The following is a 23,672-nucleotide window of genomic DNA, read 5'->3' on the forward strand; positions in this document are numbered from 1 at the left end:
CTAGTGAAGAAAAAAAGTAGCCTCTGTTATCTAAGTCCCTTTATCTTCTAGAAAGGCCACCTCCCCTCCCTATACCCCAAAAGTTCTGGATGGACAGGAAATGGGGATTTAAAGTACACAGAATAATCAAGGCAACGGATTCTGAAATTTCAAGAGCTCTTATAAAGGTATTGAACAAAACATCAGACTTACTACAAATGGGACCTGACTTCTATGTTAAACTTCAAAGCCTTGAACCAATGGGGTTGTTTTCTGTGACAGTATTTTCCCCAACAGGTATATGAACAACTATGCCTTTACCAAAAAAGCAGCATGGGGAAATTTTGATAGGAAACCAGTGATCGAGCCTACTTCAGAATACTTCCACATGGTTTTGAAAACAGATGCCACTTTCTTTTCTGCTCCGAAGAATAACTAATCACCTACTTTTTCAAATTATCCTGGTCCTGAATACGGACCATCTTAAATCAATCATATTTAAGGAAGAATTTCTTAAGCTCTCTCAAATAGAATACGGGAAAAAAATTGTCACAGAGAAGACATTAGTATGAGACTGATCTGTAAAACCTGCAAAATGAAATTACATAAAATGGTATGATATTTATAGAAATATGAACCATCACCCAAGATTTAAAGCTGCCATACACTTTATGGTATGTTCCAGCTGGTGACTCTCAGAGAAACAGGACTGTCAGCATTCAAACACAAACAACGCAAACTTCAAGGCTCAGAAGGAAGCTCTTGGGATGCGAGAACAGCTCTGTAGACGGGTGTCAACTCAGGAGAGACTCATCTTCTGCAGAACTGAAGAACCGTTCAATCGCCTCTGAAATGAGACTAGCCATACCTTTAACCCCAAGAGTTTATCTAAGAGATGGAAAAAGTTCCCAATCAACTTCATCACAATACTAAATTCTTTTTCTAAGTACAAAGCTTGTTTTCTAGTTATATTGCCCAGTTACGGGACTGATTGGTGACAACCTGGAAAAGACAAGACAGCAGTGACTGGTGTGGTGCAGATCAAAATGACACCATACACTGAAGAGCCTGCTATGACATACTGTGTATTCTGCGCACAGCACTCTCCTTAAACATCAGGTTTGGGTAACAATTAGGAGGAGATCTGACCCCTTGCAGCACCACCTTCATTGAAGCTCTAGAGGCAGATGCAAGAAGGAAGAAAGGATTTGAAGTTATACCCTCAGGTACTGGAGTGCCTCCAGTCATAGCATCCACAGGAACTATCTTTGAATCACTGCTAGAGAGGGGCCACTGTTGATGAGATGCTTGTTTTGCTGCCCTTCAACCAATTGAAGGAAAAACTTCCAGACAAATTAGGATGAAAGAAAGAGAATAAATTAAGGACTAGGCAAAGCAAGAAAAAGCTGAGAAAGACCTTCCTCAACTTACAACTAAACTAACCGGTGTGTGCCACTGGTCATGGTTTAGGTGACAAAAAACACTCAGGAGCTGCTGCAAGAGACAATGCTGTCTGTAGGTGCGTTGTCTATAGACACTGCTGGGTGTGAGATCATACAGAAAATACCAGTTGTTAAATCCTGACACGATTCCATTTAAGGCCTCAAAAGTCTCCTGTACATCTCCATCCTGACAGCTCCTTTTTTGATCACAGGGTTTTGCAGACAAGTTTTAACAAGCATCCATTTTGTAGGAGCACCTTTCAGAAAAAAAAAAGCACAGACTTGCGGGGAGGGGAAAAAAAAAATCCTACTGCTGATAACTATGAATACAGGCACTGAGTTACCCATGTCCACAATGACGTATTATCTGCTTTAAGCCTTGAATCTTTATGCATAACATGACTTGCACACGGAAACGCATTACTTGCTAGGCTTTCCATTCAATTACAATATTTCAGTATATTTTATCCAGTTTTACGTTTAGTCACAGGTAACTACCCTTTGGTACACAAAAGCTAGGAAATCATACATTAATCTGCTGTAGAGGTACTCCAACCCATTAACACAAAACATGGAAACACATTTAATAAAGTGTACTCTGATATAGTAAATTCAAAACTCATTCAACATCTGGATAGTTACAGGGCAAAGTTTTGAGAAGCTATAAATCCTTCCAAAGTCACAGATTACTCAGGAATTATTACAGCTATTGCATACATCTGTGATGGGGAAGTGACAGTTTTTCCATCAAATTTGTCACACCACCCAACAATACGCAGTTACCAAGGTGCCATAACTGCTGCTGAGGCTGCATGGAAGAGCTGAGAGGGAGATGAAAGCTACAGAAAGACACTGTACAGTAATTCTAATGGCTTGTAAACAGCTACACCTTCACCTCAGCTACCTTTTAGACACAGAGCAGTGGGAATGTACCTGCGTATCATCGTTTGCGTAGCAAAAACTGGACTGCAGAACTGCACAAGTAAGAAGTGTCGCACCATGAGGTGATAAGAAAAAACCCCAAACATGATAGGTACAGTGCAATAGGTCAGTAGTTTTGCAGGTTGAGGAAGCCACGATCTTCATGCATTTTTAAAAGCAGCTTACTATGAAAACTGTGACTTGAGGGACGTGAATTGCCATGTTTCTCAACAAAACCTATCTTATTCAGTGTCATAAATTTAAGATAATCTGCAACAGACAAGACTGAAGGAAACCAAATGATAGAGGCAGATAACGATAATCATAAAAATCAGTATAGTTGTCTTTTAATTACTGGTTGGAAGTTACTACACTACAGATTAAGTGCATCACAGAAGCAGAAGTAGAGCTAGGCCCATACCAAAAGCAAAGTCCACCAAGACTTTTTTGTACAATGCTCCATCTGAATTACTGCAGCTATGTTGCATCCAGGACTAGCTCTAGTCTGGAAACGATTTAGTCACACCATGCAGTGCAGAAACCAAACTAATATGGCATGCTGTGCTTGAGCTGGCTCCACATAAAGCTTCAGCAACTCTGCACAGCATTCCCAGAACCAGGAATGTCCAGCAGAGCCAATCAAGGTCCAACACAGCTCATGAAGCCCAACTGATCATGGCCCTGCCAAGCCCAAACACATCCTCTTGGACCTGTATGAGCGACTAAACCCATCCAACGACTAAGCAGTGCAGGTGTGTTCAACTGCCTCCTTGCAAAGCCAACACAATCTGAACAGGGCTGCCCTGAGCTGAAGCTACCTACTGCTGCTGGTCCTGTGAACAACCCACCAAGCCCCGGGCACACCCCAACTACCCAGAGAGAGTGCTTGCTCCCGCTTGCCTCGCACAAGCCCCTCCGCATTACCTGAGCTAAGTGAGTCAGTTAGTGTCTTTCTGCACCTTTTGGCTGTTTCTCAGCTCTCCCAAGCACCACCGGCAGCAGCTGAGGCACCAGGACTGCCGGGACCCCGCCGTGCTCCGGGGGCAGCGGTCCCCGGGGCGGCGAGCCCCGCGGTCTAACCCAGCACCGCCGCTCCTGCCCTGGCTGCCGCGCCCCTCGACGCCTCCCCGGCCCGTTTTCAGGGCGGGGGCACACGCTGTGCACACGCGTCGTTCCCGCCGCCTCCGCCTGCGCCCCCGCGGCCGACGAGCTCAGGCCCACTGGGTCCCAGCCCGACCCGAGGCGGGGCAGCGGCGCGGGGGCTCCGCGGAAGGAAGCGCGCTCAGAGCGGGGGAGGCCACGCGCCACCCTCCCCGCGGCGGCGCCGGGCGTGCGGCGCGGCCGGGCGTCCCTCAGCGGGCTCTTACCGAGAGGCGGCTCCGGAGCCGGGCCCGGGAGCGCGTCCTGCAGCGGACATGGCAGCGGCGCCCGCGCCTCCTCGCCCCCGCCCGCCGCAGCGCCGCCCGGAAGCAGAGCGCTCGGCGGCGGAAGTGACGCCGCCGACCCGAAGGCGGCCGCGGCGGCGCCTCAGGCCAGGGCGGGAGCGCGGTGGAGGGACTGGCCCGGCGGCCGCCGCGGGGCTGGGCCGAGACGGCCGAGGGCCTCAGCCTGCCGCGGCAGTGCCGAGCGTGGCCGCGCCGAAACGGGCAGCCGGTCCCGCCAGCGCTGGACGCCGTGTGAGAGCGGGTGACCGGGGCTTCAGCGGCCGCGGCTCGGCCGGGAGTCACTGCTGCTGCCTTGCTGTTGGGTTTGGGTTGTGCTACGTGTATGGGGTCGTCTCTCCGGTCTGCTGTCTCGTTGCCGTAGGTGCTGCAATGCAAATTATCTAAAATAGTTTGTCACGTTTCAGCCCGAGCGGCAAAGCCGCGTGATGGGGTGTCGGCAGGAAATTTCCCGTGTGTGGGGGTTGGAGCGTTCGGGGGTTTTTGTCTGGTTGGCCTTTGGAGAGCTCTAGCAGATTTTTCAGAAGTTGTTTCCTCTCTGAAGCTATCTATTTCCCCTTCCCTTTTAGCAGGTCAAAACTTGCTGAGCCTTTCATTTCACCTCTCCCAAGAGTTCACTTGGTGATTTTAAAAAAAGTAACACAGCACCAAAATCGAGCTGTGTCAGCGTGTACTGAGGCTTTTCCCTTGAGTATAAATGCAGGAAGATGAGAAGGTGGGAGAAGTTAAAGGGCAAAACACTTGGGGAACTCACTTTATTTAACAGAATTTTTGAGGATCCATTTTATTGCAGAGTAAAGCAAAGTAATATAACACTGTGGTAAAACCAAGAACAGAAGTAGAAGCTCAGACTGGTTTTTAGAAACGTGTTGTTACTGACTTAATTACTGCAACATATCCTCCTGAAGTGTCCTCAGGGCTTTTTCCTCCACTCACCCTTTTCCTCAGATGCAAGTTTACATTGTTCTCTGAGCCCACACTGGCCCTACAGCTGTTTTCTGTGGAGTAAAGCATGTTATTTACCCACAGTAAGTAGCCTAAACTGTAAACTCTGTTGCAAGCTTTCCAGGAATCAGTAGAAGATCACGCATTTACCAGATCTCCACATAAAACCCCTTCCATTTCCTCTAAGAGTTGCCAAACTCCATCTGTTCAGTGCTTTAGGGGCTGTGAAGCAAGAGAGCCCTGCTATCGCATCGGGTGGCAAGGGGAAAAGAGGAAAGCTACACCCTGTCTGCCAGCCGCAAGAGCTCCTCGGGCAGAATGTGCCATCTGGGAAGGGAAGGGCAGAAATACAGAGGCAGATTCCTCCAGCAAGTGGGATTTAGGCTTTTAAATTACAGAAATCGCCCATCCCCCTTGCTGTGTGCTGTGGCTCGGATGACTGCAGATTCAGGGCAAGACTTTGAACGCAGCTGAGGGACACAGTCAGGGAATTATCTCTCTGCTAAGAGGTGCCAGCAGGTGTTTTTTATGGGTGGCCATTACTGGAGCAGAGTCCAGGACCAGGAGGGAAATGCATTCGTGTTGTGATCAGATTCTTTCCTCTGCCTGGCACTGGCCTGGACTGCATGGCTGGCCCTGGCAGATGATATTAGAAAAAGAAACTTCTTAGTTCTTTTGCTCATTCACACAAGTAAGCATACAAGCTGCCTGAGGATCTTCAGGAGATAAATCTGAAGGACCTGTATCTCCACTGAATATAGGCAAAGTCTGATACAGACATTGGTCCTATCTTTGGAAAGACTTGATCTTTTCTCTCACGTTCTCTGGTGGGTGTAGGAAGGCTGCTGTCCTTGAGTATGAATAATCAGTGTCACAGGTCAGATACACTTTTCCTGTCATCAGCCAGGCTCTCCTATGTAGTTTAGGGAACAAAAACCTGTTGTGAAAACAAGTTAACTTCCCTTCCCTTCCCTTCCCTGCCCAATTTCCTGTGCTGGATTGAGCAATTTGGGTCAGAAAAGGAACCTCAAGTGTCTCATGATTGGTAACAGAACTCGGCACCCCTGGAAAATCACTGGGCCCCAACTGACTGCAGCCAGCCCTGAGCAAGGAGTCTCCAGTCTTGTCGGAGTGCATGAATTACATGTCTGTCAAGTGTACTGTATCACTGCGCAGCACTGAGTTACTCAGAAAGTGGCCATGACCTGACCTAATACTTCACTTGTGGTAGACTATTGAGAACTAGTCAGCTTCATTTCTTTGTAGCAGAAATAGAAAGGCTGGGGGAAGGAATAATATACAGTTGCTTGCTACAACCCTAATTTAAATAAATAAGAACAAAGATACTTAAGCATTTTAAGCTTTTTTTTCTTGTCGTAATGCCCATGCTGACAATAATCTTTTGTTATCTGGAACATCCAAAGTGAGATTGGATTTCCACAGACACATGCAGTCAGTCAAAAATCACTAAATGGAGTGCAAAAGGCCACTGGTTTGCCAGTTCTGCTATCATACAAGAAGCCGGGGCAGACAATAGCTCCCTTTGGACATAATGCTGATCTGGGGATGGGGGCTGAGGCACTGCCAATTTCTCTTCCTCTTCTTGCCTGCTAGTCCAGTTACTTGACTGATTCAAGAGCTGGGAGCAAAGGCAAGAGTTCGTAATAGCCACTCCCAGACATCTGTCAAGTATGGACCCCAGCAGACCATGCAAGTAGGTAAGAAGGGATCAGAGGTGCAGATCTCTTCTTTGATGGCATTTGAGGAACTCTTTGGACTACATCCATTCTAGCCACTCGAGGTTTTTCAGCTCTTGCATGACTCTTCACAGAACCATGCAAGCTTCTTAGAACAGTCACTTGATGATGCTAGCAACTTGGTCTGTTCTTCCAGGTCTTTTAGAAGTCTCTTACAGCTGTGATACTGGGTTCTTTGTGGGAGCTGGGCAGGCAGAGGACCAGGGATGGTGCTATCTGGGCTGACATGATGGGTAACTTCAGCGCACTTAGCTTCTAGCTGCTCACTGCAGAGACTCAATGACACATTTTTTTCATGTAAAAGCAGATCGTCTGAGCTGTTCTCAGTGCCCATGAAAACATCAGCCCAGACAGAAGGTGCTTTTCTGCCAGATTATTACAGGTTCCAGTTCTGCCAGTTGCATGTGATAGATGAAATGAGCATCCATTCTTTTTTCTAATGGGAAAAAGGAAATGTAATATCCTGGTCCTCTGTTGCGTTTCTCAGTGCCTCTTCTTGAGAAAAAATGAGTGACTAATTCACACATCTCAGTCTGCAATCAGAACAGAGCTGACCTAGATCCTGATGGCATCCTCTTGATGAATGGTGCCCTCAATCACTGTGTCCGTGGTTTGCCTGGAACACTTGCGACTCCCTTTCATGCTTTTCAGGTTTTCTGAAAGATGCTTCTGGAACTTCTTGGTGAGGAAGCAGTAGATGATTGGGTCCAACACACAGTTTGTACTCAAGAGGCACAAAGTCACCTGGTGAGCATCATTGAGTTGTTGGCGCAACTGACAGTTTTCCTTCTGCCACATCTGCAGAACAGTCAGGGTCCAGGGCAGGTGCACTATGTGATGAGGTACAAAGCTTATGATGAACACAGCCAGCACCGTGCAAACCATCCAGAGCGCCCTTTGCTTGACATGAGCACTCTTCCGTGGCTGCACTGATTTGGAGAACAGGGTCCTGATAATGATGATGTTCCAGCCTAGTATAAAAAGGAAAATTATATAGAAGAGGATGCAGATGATGACATGGATGGCGAGAACAGCTGAAACACTGCTAGAAGAGTCATAGTGTTCAAAGCACCGTGTGAAATTCTTCGAATTGGTCTCCTCCTGATTAGTATTATTGTCAAAAAGGTAATACAAAGAGCTGCCCACTATTATGATCCAGATAGCTGCTGATAAGTAGATACCCCTTCTCTGGGCAGTAAACTGAGCAGCTTTAATGGGATTAGTCACGGCTTGGTAACGGTTGTATGTGATGACCATCAGAAAGGCAACAGAAGAGTAGGTGTTAACGAAAAATAAACAGCCAGCTACATTACAGAGGAACGAAGGCATGATCCAGTCTCCATGGTGGTGATAGTAAACAATCCACATTGGCATCGTAACCAAGAAGAGCAGGTCAGCTACTGTCAGGTTCACCATGAATATCTTGATTTCATTGAGTTTCTTGGTGGGGTAAATACGGCTGAAAATCCAGAGCACATAGCAGTTGGCAACAAAGCCCAGAATGAAAATGATGCTGTAGAAAACAGTGAAGAGATTGTAGCGAAACTCAGAGTCTATGTAGCATGACATGGGTGAATCAGCACTACCTTCAACACCGCCTTTACCCTTTCCAGACATTGTGGTGCTGAGTGAGCACGTCTGAAGCAGAATTTCCTGCCGTAGCTTTTCTTCTTACCTAAAAATATAAAGCATAAAATGAGCTGATTGGAATGGTGCCATTGCTAAGCCAAACCCCACCTTTCATTTTCAGCTGTCTGTGACCATAGGAGTTCTGCTCCATGCCTTGGCTCCAGCCACAGACACCTGCCCTGTCCCCTCAGTCCTCTCTTTGATACCATTTCCACACCATACTAGCCCTTGTGTCTTCATCCAGCGTTGTTTGCTGCAGTGTGAATCTGAGATCACTAATCTCTAATCTCAAAAGACTTTTCTGCATGAGGGTTCTTAGATAAAATCATCTGTTACTCTGTTCTGTCTCAAGCTTTTTAATCTTTTACTATAAGCAAACAGGTTTTCTGAGTCTCTTTTTCCCCTGTGGTTCCTAATGCTTTCTAACTTGCCTACACTTATTTTTACCTAGAAATTCCAGAAGTGATACAATACCTGGTAAAAATGTCTCACTAGTGCCATTCCAGAGTCACCCTCTACTTGTTTTTCTGACATTTTCCTTCTTACACTTGTAAAGATTCTATTGTTTTCTTAGTTGCAGGCACTGTAGGATCTCACATTCACTTCATAGGCTACCAGAGCTCTCAATTTTTTTTCTCAGTGAATGATGTAAAACATGAGTCACTAATCCTAAAGGGTGATGTTTTGTGGTATGTTGTTGATTTTAACTACAGTTTATGTCCCTTAAAATCCTGGCTGTTGTCTATCATGCCATCATTTTGAATTCAAGTTGTCATCAAACCAACCTGGCTCCCTTCCCCCCCTTTTCTGCATCAAATGCAAGCATCAGCAGCAGCAATTCTGTACTTTCCTGTGTCGTGGGTGAGGCTGGTGACAAACACTGTCCCTAAAGAGACGCCTTCAAGTTTTTAATATTACCAGTCCCCACCTCAGTTAGTATTTCTTCAAATCTTGCACAGTTTGGATGTATCAAATTTCTGCATCATCAATACTGTACGTGTTCTTGTCTCAGATTTACATGGATTCAGTCTAATCCCTCGTATACTTTAACCTGCTGCTTTTACCATCCAGAGGACGTACACACCTGTTCTTGGTTCGAGCACCAAGTCCCTGTCTGACACTGGACAGGCACTCCCCTCTCCGTGACACAGTCCTGTAGATCTGCTTGTTTTTTTCTGCCTCTTCCTTCATGGGAAGATAACTCACTAATGCAGGTAAAGCAGTTTGAGAGTGACCAGCAAGGACACTGCTCGCTGATGGTAAACTTGATGGGTTTTTAACCTCATTTGCAGAACATGGTGGTTTTTCTCGAGAGTAAGTAACCTGCACCACCAGTCATGAAGCCTAAACTTCTTGTGCGAGGTATGATGGGAATGCTGGGTGCTGCACGTTGTAACGTGCTTGCCTCAGCTCTGCTAGCCCCACGAACAACAAGCATTTTCCCCCAAAGACTGCTGCCTCCTGAGAAGGCACCCTCCTGTCTCGAAACTTTCTGGATCTTCCCCAGCAGCAGATAGTGGCATGAACCCCCATCTCGCCCTCTCTGGGTTGAGTCTCTCTTTGTGCCCATGTGCTGTTGGTTCCTCATTTGCACATTTGCAATTTTCCTCTGCAAATGGGGAAGTCAGCTCTAGCTCAAGAAAGCTCTCCATTTCTTCAGAAAACTCTGCAAATCCCTTGGTACTGCTTTCCAGTTCTTAGGAAGAGGAAGGCAATAGCCATCTTCCCGAGCCTGTCCGTTCTCACGCCTCACAGGCCTCCTAAGGACATGACAACTACAGATACCCACAACTTGTCCTTGGACCTTCACAGGCTGCTGCGTGCCTGGCAGCACTGGGGTTTGAGTGTCTTTAAACTCAATCTTTCAACTGTGTGCCATGTGAATTAACAAGTAGCTGTGGCAGTACGAGTAGTTGGCCAGGTGACACATGTATCTGTCCTCTTTCACCTTGATCTCTGCCCCCCTGCTGAGAACCCACTGATCTCTAAAAGGTAGTAGCTGGTTCAGGTGGTGAGAGCCAGGAGGTGAGGATGGTCTGGGCTATGGCACTTCACAGTCTGGCCACAGAGGCCTGGCACATCCCTGAGGGGTAATATTTCACTCCCTGCTGCCCTGAAGAGAGGTCCCAGAGCAGGCAGGGGCCCATGCTCTGTTCCCTGCTCTACCTTTGATTCATGCAGGACCCAAGGCAAGTCCTACTGGTCATCTCATGGATCTCTTTCCACACCCTCATCTATGTATGAAAAGCGGTAATTGTCACAACACAGCCTTACATAAATGTCCATGTCTAAGCCCAGCTCTCCCACCCACTGAGGGACCATCTCTGGTAAGGACATAACGTCAGTTGGAAGGGTTTGCATCTCTCAGCTCAGAAGGGCACCTAGCAGATGCAGACATTCAGGGAAGGGGTGAGGCTGTGTAGGGGCAAGAGAAACTAGTGGGGAGCTTTGTGTTTGATACACTATTCTGATGTTAGAATAAGAAAAAAAAAAGTCCTAATTACCCAAGATCATTAGAGAACTTAAGTTTCTTTCAAATTTGCATCGTAAACTCACTGTTCTGACTATCTGCCAACTTCAGCAAATACTTCTGGTGCTTGGGGCTGGAATCTTTGCAATGAAAGGTGCTCTATCACTGTAGCACCAGAGCTGAATATACCACGAGTGCAGGGAAAAAAAAAGGTGATGCATCGCACTAGCAGAATTCACGAGGAGGAGGGAAGTGCCTACATCCAATACATAGGGACAACGGTTATTCACAAAGTCCCTTTAGACTGTGCCATGGGGCACTGTCCATCTACCCCTCCATTTCTGGTGCTGTACATGGGCATGGCAGCCTCCAACCTTTGCCCAGGAGCTCTGGTGAATTTACTGGTGGGGTCTCCAGGCCTGCCCATCAGCTGCCAGATTTAGCAGATGGGGTGGAAGGCAGAGTGAACCTGCACATCCGCCTCCACTGCAAAGCCTTGCACAGAAGATGGGTTTGAGCTAAGGGGCTGCACTCTGACCTGGAGAGATGAATGCAAGGACATGCTCTACATTGTTAAGTCTGCTAGAAATCTCTGGCAAAGGTGGGCTGTGGGAGATGGCAGTGCCGTCACCTGGCCCTGACAGCACTTGGTAGAGCTCACCTGTCTTTGCATTAGTAGGCTGTGCAGTCCCAGTGCCAAGGTCCTTCAGGGAATCACAAGAGAGATGTTTTTCCCTTCTCGCTTGTCAAGCCAGATATTCCACAAAATACAGCTAGCACAGAGCATGGCACCGTTCCCCACTAAATTTACTCAATACCCACTTTCCTCTTCAGCCTGAGGAACTCGAGCTCACATCTCCTGTATACTTGTGAGATGTCCTAAGCCCCAGACTCTGGAGTACCGTACAGGGGATCTCACTCAACCTCTCCTGTTGAAGCGGTTCCCCTTTGTATAAAACACATAAATATTCTCCATGCCAGCAGAAGGGAGAACAGGCGCAGTGGTCAGGGTGCAGGCTGGTGGGTGTGGGTCCCATTCTCTGCTGCGCTGCATTACCAAAATCCCTGGCAACTCTAGCCCAAGCCACTACCTTGTACACTAGTACACCAGCTGGTAATCCCAAGTGGTTTATATCATGAACTCCATTGTATGCAGAACTAGAGGTGGAAGTAACTGGCTGCGCAGCAGAGCATGGTCGAGGCAACCACGGATTCTGCTCCCAATCTACACTCTCTCCCATGGGCCATGCTCTCCCAATAAGGATTTACTGGCTCATGGCTGCAAGGTGCAAAGACCACAATAAAACAAGATATGCCATCAGCAAAAGTATATTCCAAGAGGAATAGTACTCATAAAGTATATTTTCTGCTTACCACAGTCAAAAGGATTCACCACGATATGTCTATCTTCAGCTTTAGTAGAGCAGTGATGGGTGTTTTACTGAGGATGCTCAGTCTTCTTCCAAGTATTATTTTCTCTGACCTGGGGCTGGAAGGTCTCCACACAGGCAGCTCTCAAGAACAGGACACCAGAATGGGAGCAACTGCAGCATGACTGCAGAGTCACTAGAGAAGAGGAAATGCGTGACATCAGCTCAAAGGAAATGAGAAATAAAGTAAGCTGTAGAGGAAAGGCAATTAACCACAGCAAAGATCTGGAAAGTCCTTAAAGCTGTTTCCTCAAAGTATCTCTGCTTCTGATGATCCTGAAAGAAGGCAAAGTTGGGATTTTCCTCTAAAGGCAGAATAGGAATCCACTCCATGTCCCTGGTTAGATCTGGGATTAGACAGCATTTGAGCATCATTCTTCCAAACAGATGAATGGTAGAAGCCAGAAGAGCTTTCACTTAATACCTTCGAGGAAAGGAAGTGCCAGGAAACTCATATATCCCATGGACAGACTCATTCCCTAGCAGAGTCTCCTTCACACTTGTGTTGGGGCTAAACAGACCCAGGAATCCAGCCATCCCAAGTCTCCTTTTGTCTCAGGGACCTTCAGCAGACACTGAGACACCACAGCATGGCGGGTCTTCACCTGTCCCATCCACTTTCACATCATGACCCACCATTATTTGTGGCAGCCTAAAGACCACTCATCACAGTGATGCAAATTGGTGGGGTGCTCAGGGAGACAGCAGCGACAAGCAAAGCTGCACATATGGTCCCAGCTAAGCCGTGAATCCCAAGTTGTAGCTCCCATGCTGATGGTTAACCTGCCCTCCATGCAGACACTGTTCTTACAACTGCACACAGTGCAGATGTGAGCTTGGAGCATCTGCACCATGTCCTGCACAAACCTCACACCTGCAGACACCTACAGGAGCTGAAACACCGAGTGTGGTGCCTGGGTTCAGTGTGAAACACATAGGAACAGAGCCACAAAGTCCATCACCAGCACAGAGGTGCCTGAGCCTGCAACAAGGCTGCTGAGGAACAACATGGATGCAAGCGGAAGCAGAAGAGGCCAATCCACACTGGTGCCCCTTGGGAAGGCTGGCTCTTCTCAGGAAATGCTGTCTATGGCAAACAGCCCATGGTAGGCCCTGGCCATGTCCATGCTGTGAGGAGCACCAGAGACCTTCCATGGTGTGGTGTCATGTCTTGGGAGAGCCACCAGGGACAGGCTGAGGGTTGTATCCCCTGGGCCGCACCAGTTGAGGGCACCAGCCAAACCTCTCCGAAAGCCAGGAGCTGGCATGGACCCTGGGACACCTTCAAGTCATGCTTTTGCTGTTGGGCTGGTGAGCTCTGGCTCTGAGCTGGGACACAGCAACCTCCTCATCAGCCAGACAGATGGGGCACTGACAGAGGGGGCAAGGTGGATGGCAGCAACACTATTCTGCCAAGACACTGACTTTTGGCTTGCCTGGCCTTAGGCATCTCAAGGCGATGGGCTGTGCAGCATCGGGGCAGCCAGCATGGTGCCAGAACCCACCCTCTGTCCATGTCGGTGGTGGGATGTCCCCCGCCAGACAGGCAAAGCCCCAGCACGGATCTGGGCTGCTTTGCCTGGGTCAGCTCTTCCTTGGCTCTTCTCCAGAGGGTGCAGATGGCCTTTCCCAGGGCCATTATAGAGGGAAGCACCAGGCGTGCACTTCAGCATGGTGCCCCGGGGTGAGCAGAGTCAGGCTCTGCACCCGGGTGCCTGGCAGTAACCAGGAGCCCCAGCCGAGCTCTCAGCCTGGCAGGGTGTTGTGCAAGTGCTCAGCAAACTGCTGCACAAACCACAATGTCCTGCTGCTCTGGGGCCTGCTCAGGGGAAGCTCCGAAGCACCCAGAGGTGCATGGAGACCACAACTGGGACCACAGCTGGCCAGGCCCTGAGCTGCTGCAGGATCACCCTTGTCCCCCACAGCAACAGGATGGGGTGTCCAAGGGACTCAGAAGCCACCTGGGCTGAGCGGGACCCAAACTCCCGCAGCATGAGGGAGCCCCACAGCAACAGCACTGCACGGGGTGGGAGACCCTGCTCTACCCTGCCCTGCCTCAGCAGGGTGGGCTGCACCGGGGGGCTGGCTGTGTGGAGCAGGGGACCAGGGAACAGCCAGGCTTGCTCTGTCAGGACACATCAAGGGTGACCCAAAGGGTGAGATGAGGCTCCTGCAGTGATGCTACAGAGCTGTGCTGGGATGGATGGAGACTGCAGCAGTCTCCTTCCCTCCACCACCCACTGTCCTCCCTCCTTCCCCATCAGCCACTGTAAAGATGGACCAGGGAACCTGACCCTTCATGGACTGGAAAGAGCCCCAGTTATGCCTGCAAGTCTGCTTCTGAGAGCTTAAAATAAAAACAAAATAAAAACATGCTCATGAGGTTGACTGGCAGCCAGTCCATGCCTTTGGGAAGAGCAGCTAGTGAGGATGTCTGGTCACGAAGGGAAGTGGAGTACTTGCAACAGCCAAACAAAGCTTGCTGTCCTGCCGCAGCCAAGTTCTTAGAGGAAATGGAAGCCCAGGAGGTTTTGGGCTCAGGAGGAGCTCTCATCAGAAATCTTCATCCTTCCTCTGCTCAGTCCTGTGTCAGCTCTGCCACTGATGGGGCACACACACGTCACCGAAGTTAAGCGAAAAAGAGCTTTCGTAAAACTTAGAGAACCAAACAATAAAAACATACCAAGTTCAGTGGTGAAAGACACAAAGAGACCTGATGGGTGGAAGCTCTAGCAGTGACACAAGCTTTGCTTTCTGATTTAAGCACTTCCACTGGAGTCAGGACACCTCTAACTGCCCCGAGTTGGGACCTGACCACATCTGTGCTGACCAGGGCCTCCCTGCCGCTCCCCAGATTTACTCATTTTTTCAGCTTTGCCTCAAATGCTCAGGTGAGGCCTCAAGCTATTGAGATTCACAGAAATGCCCAGAACAACTGCTTGGTCGTGTAGACTGGCCTCTTGCCAGGCTTACTCTTGTCCACCTCTTAATTAGCTGGGGAGTTCCCTCCCTCATCATCTCCATTTTCAGGTGTTGCATTTAAAGCATGAAAAGTAGAAGGGGACCCAGATTCAGTGTTCCCAGTACCGAGGCAATAGAGAAAGGGTGAGAATAATCCCCCTCTCCCTCCTGAACTGCCTCGTCTGCTTTGCATTGACAGGTCCCATTACCCCCCCGTACAGCGCCTGCAGCCAGCACTCCTCCCTCTCGCATCCCTTCCAGCCTGAGGACCCTGTTCCCCTGCTCTCCTGGACTGCTGCCTGTTTCCGAGTGCATAACTTTGAATCTGGTATTAACATGCATTTTGCTTGTGGTGGCCTGGCTTATTAAGTGGTCCTGGCAGTTTTTGACTGCCCTGTCCTCAGTGTTATTTACCACTCCTCCAGCCCAGAGATTGCACGCACAGTCTGACAACACTGAATGCCTATGCAAGGCCAAGTTAAAAAAAAAATCTTGAATAAGCCTTTACTTTTATCAATCAAACTTGCAGCCTAATAAAAAAACCAAATAAGCTTCTTTTACTAGAACTGATTCCCACATGATGCTGTTAACTAGCACTATTGGTACTTCAGGTTGTTATATCAGGACGCTGGATCCTGGAGCAGCTCTTCCAAATGACATTTTCTGGGGATAACTTCATGCAAGCTGGTTGGTAGGCAGCGGGCTGTTCCCCTTGGTTCTGGCACCGTATCAGCACTCTCATGGCAAGTGCACGCTGCCGTGAAAGATGCACACTGCCTCCTTGTACACACTGTCTGCCTCTGGCATGTTTCCTTGGGGTTGTGTCCTTCTGAGATGGAGCCCATTAGCAACATACTTGCTTTTGATGATCACATATAAATTTTGCAGGTATCAGAAATTCTTTTGGTTTTGGAAATATAGCATTATAAGCAAATATAGAGAGATCTCCTTCCAAGAGCAAAACCACAGTGTATTAATGGAGAAGAGCTCTCCATGGAGTGCAAATGGAGGAGCAGCATTTTAGCCGACAGGCTCTGCATGCACTGTCGACTGCCCTGTTCAGAAGAGCAGTGAACGAGGACAAGATGAAATACCAACACAGAGCTTCTGAAAGCACCAGCTGCTGCCACCAGGCTTAGAGTTGTGCGGTGCATGCAGTGTGCAGGACCAGCACGCAGGTGAGTGTGATCCCTGCCGGTCCCAGTCACCAGGATGTGTCCTCGAGTACCAGGATGGGTCTTTGAAAGGACATGAAGTTCCTTTTGAGCCAGAGCACTGATGATCTAGTGCTAAGCACTACTGTCTGTGAGTTTCCACTACTCATCTCACACCCTCTGCACAATTTCCTTTTGCTTGTGGCAGGAAAGAAATACTAACTAAACTCTGTAGCTTTCCCCTGCGAGCTTTTCAGAGCCCAGCACAACATGTCCCCACCTTATTACCAACTCTGCAGGAATATGCCCCGGAGCTTGGGTTGCTTGGCAGGGAAGTACATACACTCCAGCGGCCGAGAGCCCCTCCTGGGGCAGCGGGCAGCGACGCTTCCTTGTAGCCATTTGGCAGCTGCAAAGGCAGAGCACAGCATTTGCCGCTCGCTGTGGGGCCGCTGGGATAACCCAACCTGGCAGGAACTGTCGCTGTTGGGAGCCGGGCTGCCTTGCCAGCAGCGGGTGAAGCAGGGGGCAGGGCAGACTCTGGCTGGTTTTGGCAGGTAGAGCCCAAGTCCAGCCCTGCTGCACCGGCCAGAGGGGTGATCTCTGCAGGCCACCATGTCAGGATTTGTATGCTGCAGCCCCAGGCTGTCTTAGCTCTGCCAGAGGGGAAAACCATGCCTTCACTGAGCTGTCAGCGGCCGGGTCACTCTGCTCCCCGTGCTCCACACTGCAGCAAGTTACCTCCCGACAGTGGCTGCCTGCCCTCTGCCCTGGGCAGGCTCTGCCCTGCCCCCTGCCCCAGCCTGGCAGGGGCAAGGGCAGGGGCCATGCACCAGCGGGATGAGGGACCGGGGCTCCTTGAGAGGCTCTGAGCATTGCCTCCTCTTCCTCGCAGGAGGAGGGTCCATGGCAGGGCTCCTCACCTTGCTTTGCAGCATCCAAGCAAAGCTGGGGTCATTCTTGCCACCCAGGGGTGGGACAGGACCCAGACAAGGGCAGTCCCCATCCCCACGGCCCCAAAGGCAATGGCAGCACTAGCCTGACTCATGCCGTCACGATGCACCTCACCCCTGCTTGCTGGGAGCCGGGAGCAAGCATGCGTCTTCCCAGCGCACCTGGATGGGGAGGACGAGGGTGGCTCTGAAGCCCCTGGAGCTGTCTGAGATGCCACAGCTCAGGGACCCAGTGGAGACACACAGCCAGCCCGTGTCCCGAGACAGCCAGACATAGAAGGAGCCTGTGGAGCTCGGGGAGGGAGGCGAGCACCCTGAGAGAGCAAGCAGAAGGGAAAGGAGCCTCTTACCTCGGGGCCACAGAGCACCTGGCCCAGCAGACCCAGCCCGCCAGGTACCTCCTGCAAGCGAAGCCACCAGCAGGGCTGAGCCGTCAGCGTGCTGCTGTCTGGGAAGAGGCTCCGACGGGAAGGAGGGCGCGCTCCAGGTGAGTGACTCACTTCCCTCTTGGCACTTGTGACACGGCTCAGACGTGCCCCGGCTGCACCCCAGAGCTCAACACCGACTCCTGTGGCCCTTCCGCGAGCAGCCGGTGGTAGGGAAACAGCAGCTGAGGCTCCGTGCTGGCCAGGGGCTTCTCACGCTCCCGTGTCACCGGGTGCCTCGCAGGCCTGAGATGGGGTAGCCCTGCCTTGCAGCAGCTCCAGGGCAGGGCAGCTCCCCAGCCCAGCCAGGGTCGCAGAGGTGGGGTCTGGGTTTGGCGAGGGAGGCCAGGGCCCTCAGATCCATCCTCTGGGCTTCTCATTTCCTTCCAGATACTGGGACTGGGAGCCAGCACAGTGGCGAGTGCTTGTTCAAATGTTTCAATTGGAGGTGGAGACTTGCTGCGGCAGGGCAAAGTGTCAGAATGAGACTGTTTTGCTGTGTGAGTCCCCATATGGGGAAACATTAGCCAGAAAAATACTCCAGGCTGTGGCAGCTAGTTTCCTTGCTCTCTCTGCAGCATTGTAAATCCCCCTCAGTTCTTGTTCTCCTTCAGCCTGGGAAGAAAGGGTGGACAGATGCATGGGGTACCCACTCCCTCTTGCTGCCGCAGGCCCAGGGCAGCAGCTCTGGCGTCGCTCTGCTCAGGTTTCACATGGGATTTCCCCAGATGCGTACTGTGGCACTGGCATCATGGGCATAACATCTCGTGAGTCACTTGGGTTATAACAAGAAATCACATGTGTTTGTGTCTCCTCCCTTTTTATTCACCGTGAGTTGTTTAACAAGGAAACGTTGTTGGGTTTTCTTTGCTGTTAAGAACTGGCACTGGTTTCTGCAAGGAAGGAGGCGTGAGGTTTCTGAAACAGCCCTGAAGGGCCAGTCAGTCACAACTGGTTGGTGCACAAAAGCATGTTCAAAGCACATCAGAGCAGGCACGCAACCTGCACCACTATCAGAAGGAACTGGCTGTTTGCACATCCTGCAGTCCCCCCATCTAGGCCTGCCAGACACCCAACTGCCATATGTAGAGCTGCAGCAAATACCCCAATTTCCCGACCAAATAGAAAAGCTGCACCAGTTTACGGTGCAGGTAAGTTGTGGGCTTTCTCAACAAAGAAGGTTGCCAGCGTCCTCTTGTGAATAAGGAAAACTAGACTATGCTAGGAGGAGCGTGGCCAGCAGAGTGAGGACAGTTAATATCCCCTCGGCTTGGTACTGGTGATGCTGCACCTGAAACTGTGTGCAACTCGAAGGGGACATGGAGAACTGGAGAGGGACTGGCAGAGAGCTGCCACCACAGTCTGAGCCCTGGGGCACGTCCTACGAAGGGAGCTGGGCTGGGACAGCCCGGAGGCTGAGGGACGATCCGATCACCACCTGCAGCTGTTGGAAGGGAAGTTGCAAAGAGGACGGAAACAAACTCTCCTCGGTAGTGGCAAATGGTGTGACAAGGGGCAACAGCCGCTAACTAACTGGGGTGCAGGACAGTCAGGATGGACATTGGTGAAATATTTTCGCTAGAAGAGCTGGGCATCCCTGGGACAGGAACCCAGAGAGGCCAAGGGTCTCATCCTTACCACTTGGCTAGATAAAGCCACAGCTGACCTCATCTACCATTAGTGACAGCCCCACTTCAAACACAAGGTCGAATTAAAGACCTACAGAGGTCCTTCCCCAAAACGTTTCTGTTCTGTGCTGTGAACTGCAACAACTGCACTGGCACATGTACCAGTGTTATTTTCCTTTGCAGGTTATTTTCCTCTCCATGTCATCAAAATGCACTCCTGCAAACCCCGTTCCACCCAGAAAAACTGTTACAAAAGAGCCCAGACAGAGCCTGCCCGCATTTGAAAAGGAAGCAATTTGACCAGATCTGAGAAGATGGGTGACACATAAATCCCACCTGTTATTTTCAGGTTACATCCTTGTTTGCGTCAATGAGAATCCAGTAGTGGCTGCGAAGCAGGGGACTTTGCACCTTAATGTTAGTATTAATGCTACGTCTGGACTTCCCTGCTATTGCAGGACAACTGAACATCCCAGAAAAGGAATACGAATGAAGCAGATGGCCAGCGAGGCCAATGATGCAGGAGAGTCCATTTTAATGGCACTGAATAGGCCGAGGCAGAGATCTCCTGCTACAAAGGAAAGACCTAATTGCCCCGAAGTACGTATCCATTCTTGCCCTGGGAGTCTGAAGCCCTCTGGCTGGTGTGACAGGGAGGCTTCCTAGTAGGAAGGCTGCCGAGCCTCCATAGTGAGTCAGGCAGCTCAGCTATGTCCTAGATCTACCTAGTGTTCATGGTGCTCAATGCAGCACTGAGATCAGAGCGGAAAAGACAGGAGCCCAGCCTAGAGGAGCAGCGCTCCCAAACATCTGCCCATTTTGTGCACAACATGAAGCCAGGGCTGAGAGAGCTTTGCCTTTCAAGGAGTAAAAGGAGTTACCCCCAGAGCTGAAGGCAGGGGAGCCCCCAGCCGCAGGAGGTCCACTGCCAGCAGGAGTTCTGGAAAACAAAAACGAGGAGGTTTTGAACCCAGCTGGTGCAGCCCCGCACACCATCGGGCCCAGGCACGTGTGCTGGTGCACAAGACAAGGGAAGATGCCCCTTTTCTGCTTGTGAATTGTAGGGCTCAGCTGCCTGAGCAGGGGAGGTCTTGCTCACACTGCAACTTGCAAGAGGAAAAGGAAGTCAAGACAGCCCATTTGCTTTAGATAACACACTGCAATCACCAAACTCCTTCTGAGGGAAACTTCCTATATCAAGGCCCACCTCTCACAGTTTCTCTCCAGTTTCAGTTGTTTTAAGAGGGCAGAGAAAGACTAGCAAAAGAAACTCTCATCTGGAAGGAGAGCAAAGCCCTTCATCTCTCCCACCTGGGTCCCTCTATCCAACACTACGCTGGCTGTAGTTAATCTCCCAGAACTACAGTTACACTCCCGAAATACAAATCGCATACAGTGAAAGAGTTGTTACTGCCCAAGGAGAAGGGGTGGAAGAAAGAAGGTTTTTCCACGCATTTACAAAGATGGCATCTCTTTGGGGAAGAGGAGGGCTGGAAGAAGACCCAGCCACACAGACAGCACAAAGAACAGTAATGTTGGATCCAGGCCATCTAGTTCAGTACTTCATGTCCAACAGCAGCCAGCAGGTGATCAACGAAGAAAGCAAACAAAGTGCAATGCATCCCTCATCATACACTGCCAGCATCTGCCAATATGGGTCAGAGACTCCCTCTGCTAGCAGTTACACCGGGATCTTTACATAGCTTGATGGCATGTATTTGTGTGAACACATGCATGGATGAAGATTAGAAACTTCTGTCCTCAGCAATGGTCTATGTTGAGTTCTACAATCCACTGCAGGAAAAGCCTGTGTCTTTTCATCCCATTTCTTGCTGATTTCCCTCCATAACCTCTTGTTCTCAGGTTCAGGAAAAGAGCAGCTTTTGATGCCCTATTCTCCTCTGTGCCATTGCTTGTTTCCTTTTGAAAGGCTGTGCAGTAAAGCATGTATATAAATGGGCATCCACGTAAACTGTAAGGCCTGGCCACAACGTGGCTTCGTAGCAAGGAAGACAGTATTTTCCATTTCACACTCTATCTTTGCCAACAGTACTGTTTTATACAATCCCTGTGGCTGAGTGACAAATGGTTCCTGAGCAGCAGTATCTAATTTAGAGCACATCACTGTGTTTGCCAAAGTAAGATAAATGTTACGTAACACACTGGTTTATGTCTTATCAAGAATAGATTTCCTCTCTGGCTTATCACCCAAGCTTTTTATAGCTGCCATAACTTGGTCTAGCCTTTACTGAATAGTTTTTCTACCCAGTGAAATCTAACTAATCTGATGAAATCTAGACCTAGGCCTGTCTACATGCTCAGGGGATCCTCCACTCTCATCCCTAGACTACAAAGTAGCACCACACAGGAAAGTCCTGCACCCCATCCCCTTTAATCCACAAGTGAGAAGGTTCCTGTTGCAGTTTCCCCAAGCAACTTGCAAAGGTCCTTTCCCATCCCACTATTGCTGAACAGGAGATACACCCTGCCAAATTGCATATGAAGGGGAAGGCAACCTCCCTGCCTCAGAAGGGAACCAAGAGCTTCAGGAGCGATCTCTGGACTCCCAGAAGGCAGCGAGGAGCTGAGGTGGATGCTGGTAGACCCCCGTGTACATTCTGTGGGAACTGGACATGGAGGACAAGTTATTTCCACAGAAAACCAAAGCCAAGACCCTACTGAAAAGTGCTTCTGTAGCTATCTGGTACTTTTTCTCCTTCTGAGAGGAAAAAAAAAAAATTACTCATTCCAACTGATGTATTTTCTTGTCCTGCACATCGAGGACAATTATTTTAGTCTATGAGGACCACTGACCCAAAAAGAGCTCCAAGGAGGACGGAGGTCTAGAGATCTCTCCCTCTACAACATCTCTACCTCTTGAAATTAAACGTTTCATTCAATCCATCCCACTGCCTTGGCATGCGTTGAGAGGCCAGGCAACAGCCCAGCCTGCATCTGTGGGGGTCAACGCTGTGCATTCACTTATTTCCACCCAGGCAATTCAAAGCAGTTTGCTTTTACAAAGTCTGAATACAAGGATCAAAATTAACCTCCCAGGTTCCCTCCAGTGGAGCAGAGAAATATCTAGCAATGGGCCAGGTATTTCACTGCTGCTAAACCCACCTGGCAGATGGGAAGCTTCGCGGGACTTGGCTGAGTAGATAAGACAGGAGAAATACTGCATATTCAGACATATAAGCACATCATAGGCAGGACGGGAAGAAAAGGAAACAGGAACAGCTAAATTGACAATGAAACAGCATTGTTATAAGCTGCATGTTTTGCTGCCCCAACCATCACACCCAGTGGAAAAAAAGACTCTAACTGCAGAAGCCCGCAGGACTAGCACTTCAGTGACTTTGGCCACAGGCTGCACTCCTTGAGACCCAGTGGTAAGCCACTCCACTGGTCAAATTCTCATAAACATACATGTCTCTGAGAAGCAGATGCATAACGTGGGTCTTGTAAGCATTTCAAGTTCTCACAGGACTCATCCTGAGCTACCTGAAAAAAATTTAAAGAGAAGATCTGAAAGGTCAGTACCATCGGTCAGCAAAGACATTACACCATCTGAAAGGAAATGCTACTAGAAAGACCAGTATTTCAATATCAAAAGGAAGGACTCTGGGACAAGAGTGACTGGGACAGATCTCTAAGCTAGAAATACTTTGACAGGGGAACAAGAGGCAGACAAGTTAGAGGGACAGCATGTCCTCTGGACTTAGAAATACTCTCATCATCTGAGCTACTGCCCAGCACTGCTCGCTTCCAACACGCAGGAAGCCGAAGAGATTGCATCTGAGAGACAGCACCGCAAAAGTTAACTGACATTTTCCCCAGAACAAATGTGGCTAATCGTTGCTTTGACAAGGAAGTTGTGTCCTACCAACGCGTTCCCAGTTAATGGAGGATCAGGCTCTGCCAACAAAAAGGAATTTCGGTGCCTGAACAGAGCAATGCTGCACAGTTCAGTGTCTCCCAGACCTGTTAGCTCACCTTAGTCTGTTGCTAGTTATTGTTTGGCTCTTGTGTGCCATCCAGACATCACCGACGTTATTTTTTAAGCTATGTTTTGCCCCTTGAGGTCCAGCTCAAGCTATCTATCTACCAGGTTATACCTAGCAGGACAAATAAGGTAAAGAAACTGTATTCCTGTGTTTACACAGAAAATAGGAACTGCATTCTACTCTTCTAAGAGCTAGTTAATGTATAAAACACCAAAATACCTTAGTTTTATTAGGGAACGATGTTTCACTTTACATGTGGTCACGCAGACCAGTGCATGAGAGGAAGAGAAGAAACGAAGATGAGTGGAGAGCACCAGCCACTTTTCAGCAGATTCATCTAAGTCCTAGGCCCTGTCAGAAAGCACTACCTTCCTTGGGAGCTGCTTTTCCTGCAGAAATCTGTTTGGTAACACAACTTGATCATGTCACTCCTCCCTAGTAGGCAGAAATAGAAGGCAATTAATCAAAACTTAAAGAGTTAGACACCAGAAGATGGAGGCATCTCTTCAGGGACAGCAGAACCAATCTT

General features: G+C 49.3%; 2 protein-coding genes across 6 annotated transcripts in view; both read right to left on the minus strand.

The window, feature by feature from the left end:
* The window catches only part of EYA3 (EYA transcriptional coactivator and phosphatase 3), a 62,877-nt gene extending 59,054 nt beyond the window's left edge, over nucleotides 1-3,823 (minus strand). For 3 of the 4 annotated variants that reach the window (XM_075522615.1, XM_075522612.1, XM_075522614.1), the window contains exon 1: nucleotides 3,710-3,823. The gene's annotated coding sequence lies outside the window, so the exon portion shown is untranslated. Of the gene's footprint in view, nucleotides 1-3,301; nucleotides 3,321-3,709 lie in introns of those variants that run through there. The other variant, XM_075522613.1, reaches the window with a different exon arrangement.
* A 748-nt stretch (nucleotides 3,824-4,571) lies between these two features.
* Nucleotides 4,572-23,670, minus strand: PTAFR (platelet activating factor receptor). Of its 2 annotated transcripts, XM_075522174.1 has the most exons (4): nucleotides 23,363-23,670; nucleotides 22,439-22,640; nucleotides 11,960-12,151; nucleotides 4,572-8,161 (listed from the first exon to the last, which is right to left on the minus strand). In XM_075522174.1, the coding sequence occupies exon 4, from the start codon at nucleotides 8,101-8,103 to the stop codon at nucleotides 7,042-7,044; it is 1,062 nt and encodes a 353-aa protein (XP_075378289.1). In that variant the 5' UTR covers nucleotides 8,104-8,161; nucleotides 11,960-12,151; nucleotides 22,439-22,640; nucleotides 23,363-23,670; the 3' UTR covers nucleotides 4,572-7,041. The 2 variants fall into 2 exon arrangements, with proteins under 2 accessions (XP_075378289.1, XP_075378290.1); XM_075522175.1 differs by lacking the exon at nucleotides 22,439-22,640.
* Nucleotides 23,671-23,672: the final 2 nt, after the last annotated feature.

Source organism: Mycteria americana, chromosome 21 (assembly GCF_035582795.1).
Source record: "Mycteria americana isolate JAX WOST 10 ecotype Jacksonville Zoo and Gardens chromosome 21, USCA_MyAme_1.0, whole genome shotgun sequence".
Taxonomy (NCBI): Eukaryota; Metazoa; Chordata; class Aves; order Ciconiiformes; family Ciconiidae; genus Mycteria; species Mycteria americana.